Here is a 4,261-nt window from a genome sequence, read left to right on the forward strand (position 1 = left end):
AAAATGTTGCTGGTTTTCTATTCGATTGACAAAGATATACCAAGCGCATACTGACATAAATTCGAGGAAGCATAACCAGCATGACCCCCCCCCCTTAGCATAGTTTGGGGCAATCCTTTCTCTTCCTAAATCTGTAAATGTGCGGTTGCAAATAGTACCAAGTTTACTGTGTTAATTCCACCTGTTTTGGGTAATGATATTTTTAGGCCTTGTTAGTAACAGCGTTTATAATCTAAAATCGTGATCTATTTTTGGCAAGAGAATCATAAAATGATATTTTAGGTGGTCGTAAGCAAATGTCGTACCCTCATCCGGGTGCGTCTTCGAACTCAAACATACGAACCTAACCAGAATCGTTATCGGTAACTGTCGAAGACTGGGGGCTGACGAAAAGGCGATGGCGCTTTCGACAAAAACTAGTTGATCTTCGCCGTGACACCGCCAAAACCAACGACATCACCCCAACCACCTCTCTCCCTGTATATCTGCCCCCTGCCTGCAGACATTGTAAGCTCCGGGTCCCAAACACCATGTTGTACTCTACACTAATACAGCAACTATATCGGTGAATCAGGGCTCCGAATAACGACGAGCAAGCGGCTAAGGCATTTTTTTGGGCAATGTGAGAAATGCCCTTGAATTTTCTCTTAAAATGGAGGGCACAGCAGTAGGCAATTTTAAAAGGCACCAAGCAATCCCAAAATTTGAGCAAGGCCAAAGGCACCTTTCTGTAAAATAAGAGGTAAGACTCATAACAAATTAGTAACATCAACATCGGGTCTTGCTTAATGTAGCCAAAAACAATATGCGCCCCAAATGTAAGCTACCAGGCCCTGTAAAACCCGGGAGCGTCCCCCCCTGGTACCCCCTCCGTGCATGAAGTACAGTAACCATAGAAATTTTTACATGCCGCCGGCTATCTAGGAGCGGCAATAATTTGCCGATGCTGTTAATTATTCCCTCCTGCCGACCTAATCGCTTTTTAACGGCTCGATTCCATGTGCATCTACTACAGCACACACGCGCACGTGTTTTGACTCGACTAAAAACGAAACCTAGGCGTAAGTATTATGCAGGCCGACGCATTAACACAAGGAAGGCAAGCAGCTGAACTTGGCCGTGCGGTCGGTGGATTCAGGGGCACGTACGGTATTGGGCATAGGGCCACCGAAACTGGCAATTGCCGTCGTGCCGCGAGCTCCGGTTAATTCGAGCCCTGGTGAAATGTATCCTTTAAGCAGTTTTTATCACAAATTCACGATCTGCTTGTTGCTTTTATCTTCTAAAGTCTTCCTGAAGTACCAAGCCTGTCTGATGTTGCCTGCATCTCTATATCATTCAATGACACATGGATCAACAAGCTAACGTCACATATCAACAACTACGGCACTGTCAGCCCACAGGGACCTGTGCAGATCACAGAAACAATTGAGCAGCCTGGAGCCATCACCGTATTCTGGGAAGAGGTGCCTTACCTTGTCATAAACATATACTAGAGTTCATGAGAGTAGATATAACATTGCTATTGTTTTCTGTTATCACAGATAAACCATGCCTACTTTACTATTGGCAGTCTCTCTCTCTCTCTCTCATCCTCTCTCTCTCTCCTCTCATCTCTCTCGTCTCTCGTCCTCTCTCTCATCTCTCTCCTTCTCTTTCTCGTCTCTCTTCCTTTCCCCGTCGTCTCATGCTCCGCTCCTCTCTCCCTCTGCCTCTCTCTGTCCTCTCTCTCTCCCTCTCCCCCTCTCTCTACTCCTCTCGTCTTTTTCCCCGTCCCCCCTCGGGGGGTATTTGTCCTAGAACCGTATATTGTGTGCAATGTTATATTGTCGATTTTTACCCAATGTTCCTATTGTGTCCAATTATTAGTAGTATGAATTAGTAGCACGATTTTACCCAGCGCAGCGGGTACCCGCAGCTAGTCTAATATATATTTGAGTTTGTATGTATCTATGTATGTATGTATGTATCTTCCCTATAGGCGGCCAAACCGCCCAAGCGATCTGGATGCAATTTTCACAGGGCCATCTCTTGTACCCGGGGAGTGTTCCTAGATGAAAAAAACCTGTCAAACCGTTAAACTCACCGAAAAAGCCGTGAAAAACCCGTCAATTCGTGAATCTTCACACAATGTCAGCACTGACTGTACAGTGCTGCCACACAGAGAAAAATTGATTCCCTCACCTCATCCGGCTGCTGGTATTGTGAAACCGAAACCAATACTAAAACACACCACAACCAGCACCAGTTTCACCAGTTCAGAGGTACTACTACTTACTCACTCAGCTCAGAGGTTCAGTTCAGATGCTACGATCTCAGAATGCATTGTACCATTCGAAAGCTATGCAGTTTATGATTCAGTAGGAAAATTTCTTCATTTCAATGTGCATGGTTACGTGTCTCTATCTATACTATGAGCAGCTAATAATGACAAATTTGTCATTATTAGCTCCTGATACTATATTCCTTTTATTCATGCTACGATCTCACAATGGATACCTAGCTGTACACTCCAACTCTTGAGCTCCCCATGTAGAGATTCCTGGCGTTGGTGCAAATAGAGAATAAGACGAAAAACATTCTTTATCAAGAGGCTTTCAAATGAAAAGTCCAACCCATTCCTACATGCTCTTATAATAACTTTTTGTCATTTACACCATATTACTATTATGTCCCAAGGGTTCTAAGTTCGGTTGTGCTGTCATATAAATGTCATACGTAACAGTTTTTTCGTTTTTCCCATGCTTATTATCTTATTACACTCATTTCTAAATATTAATATTGTTTGCAATGTTATTGTCGATTTTTACCCAATGTTCCTATTCTGTCCCATTATTAGTACTATGAATTAGTAGCACGATTTTACCCAGCGCAGCGGGTACCCGCAGCTAGTATAAATATATATATAAAGTTATACGGACACGGTAGTAATTTTGACTCTGTTTATTGCACACAGAACTGTTTCGTATGGAGCCAAGGCTCCATACTCATCAGTGCCTAATACAGAGTGATCTATTTAGAACATCACGAGCAGTATAAAAACATCATGCATAATGTGTTCTATTGTTCGTTTAATAATAAGTTCTACATATTGTGCAAACCTGAGACCGCAACACTGAACAAGAGGAACGAACTTATTAGTAAATGCAGACATAAAGATAAATTTTTATTAAGGAACGTTATGTGAACTCTTATGAATTCAGCACTGTGCAACACCACTAATTTTTTTTTCTAAAATAATAGTTTAGATTTGTGTGAACATGTTACATTATAATCTCATTCGCATTAACGAGAAACTTAATTCTGCCAGACGTGTTCTTACCTTACTATCTCTGCTGCTTTCTCATTGAAGGTGGTGAGACTTTCTTGAGCTTCATTATTGCTACGCTTCAGTATGACACTACCTGAAGCGATACCGAAACTTGCTTTTTTTACCTATAAAAAGTCATTTCCAAAGAGATAGTATAATTGGCAAAGAATGCATTGCACACTGTATAAATTATACTAACACAGAGTAGCAACTATATTAATGAAAGTGTCAATGACACTGTAGCTCACCTTGGGTGTGATAGAAGAGGGAGGGGGATATATAAAGCAAAAGTATATATGAGAGAACTCCCATTATATAGCATATCTCCCATTATATACTCTTGATAATGATATATGCATAAGTTTTGATGCGAAAATAAATGTTTCAGATCTGAAAGTCTGAAATCTTGACGAGAGATGGCACTACGCCTAAATCATCGCCAGTTTGGTTTTCGAATATCGCGCAAATAAAAACAATAAAATATTCCAGTCAAATTACTGTAACGAAGAATCTAAAACACAATATTACATGTATATAGGTATAATTGTAGAGTTGTTAACCAGTTCGACAAAATAAACGTAATAGGACGTTGTCATCTCTCCCATAAGAGTAACAACTGTTTTGGGGCTAGCCTTACACATTCATATACCAAAATTTAACAAAATCGAATGAATCTAGATGGCCATTTCCATTTTTGCCAAAAAGTGGACGTGGCTCGAAAATAGGTCGACTTGTGTGCTCCCAAATAGGACGTTCAAATCTATCCCATAGGAGTAACAACTGTATGCAATTTGAAACATGTGGGTCAAACGGTTCTTGAGTTATCGTTGACCGTAGGCAGACACTGAAATGCATAGTGAAATTGCCAAAATCTACCTAATTTGCACGCGTGTGATATGTTTTGGGGCCAGTCCTTATTCATTCACATACTAGAAATGAGCAAAATCCGTT

At 41.0% G+C, this 4,261-nt stretch overlaps 1 protein-coding gene across 1 annotated transcript in view; it reads right to left on the reverse strand.

Moving 5' to 3' along the window:
• Positions 1–3,322: 3,322 nt before the first annotated feature.
• LOC106806767 (cytokine receptor-like factor 3) overlaps positions 3,323–4,261 on the reverse strand; it is a gene marked incomplete at its 3' end in the record, with an annotated part of 8,710 nt that continues 7,771 nt past the window's right edge. Inside the window, 1 exon segment of the mRNA XM_014808829.1 lies at positions 3,323–3,404. Within this exon segment, the coding sequence (XP_014664315.1) occupies positions 3,323–3,404 (82 nt within the window).

This window comes from Priapulus caudatus, unplaced genomic scaffold (genome assembly GCF_000485595.1).
Source record: "Priapulus caudatus unplaced genomic scaffold, Priapulus_caudatus-5.0.1 Scaffold178, whole genome shotgun sequence".
NCBI lineage: Eukaryota > Metazoa > Priapulida > Priapulimorpha > Priapulimorphida > Priapulidae > Priapulus > Priapulus caudatus.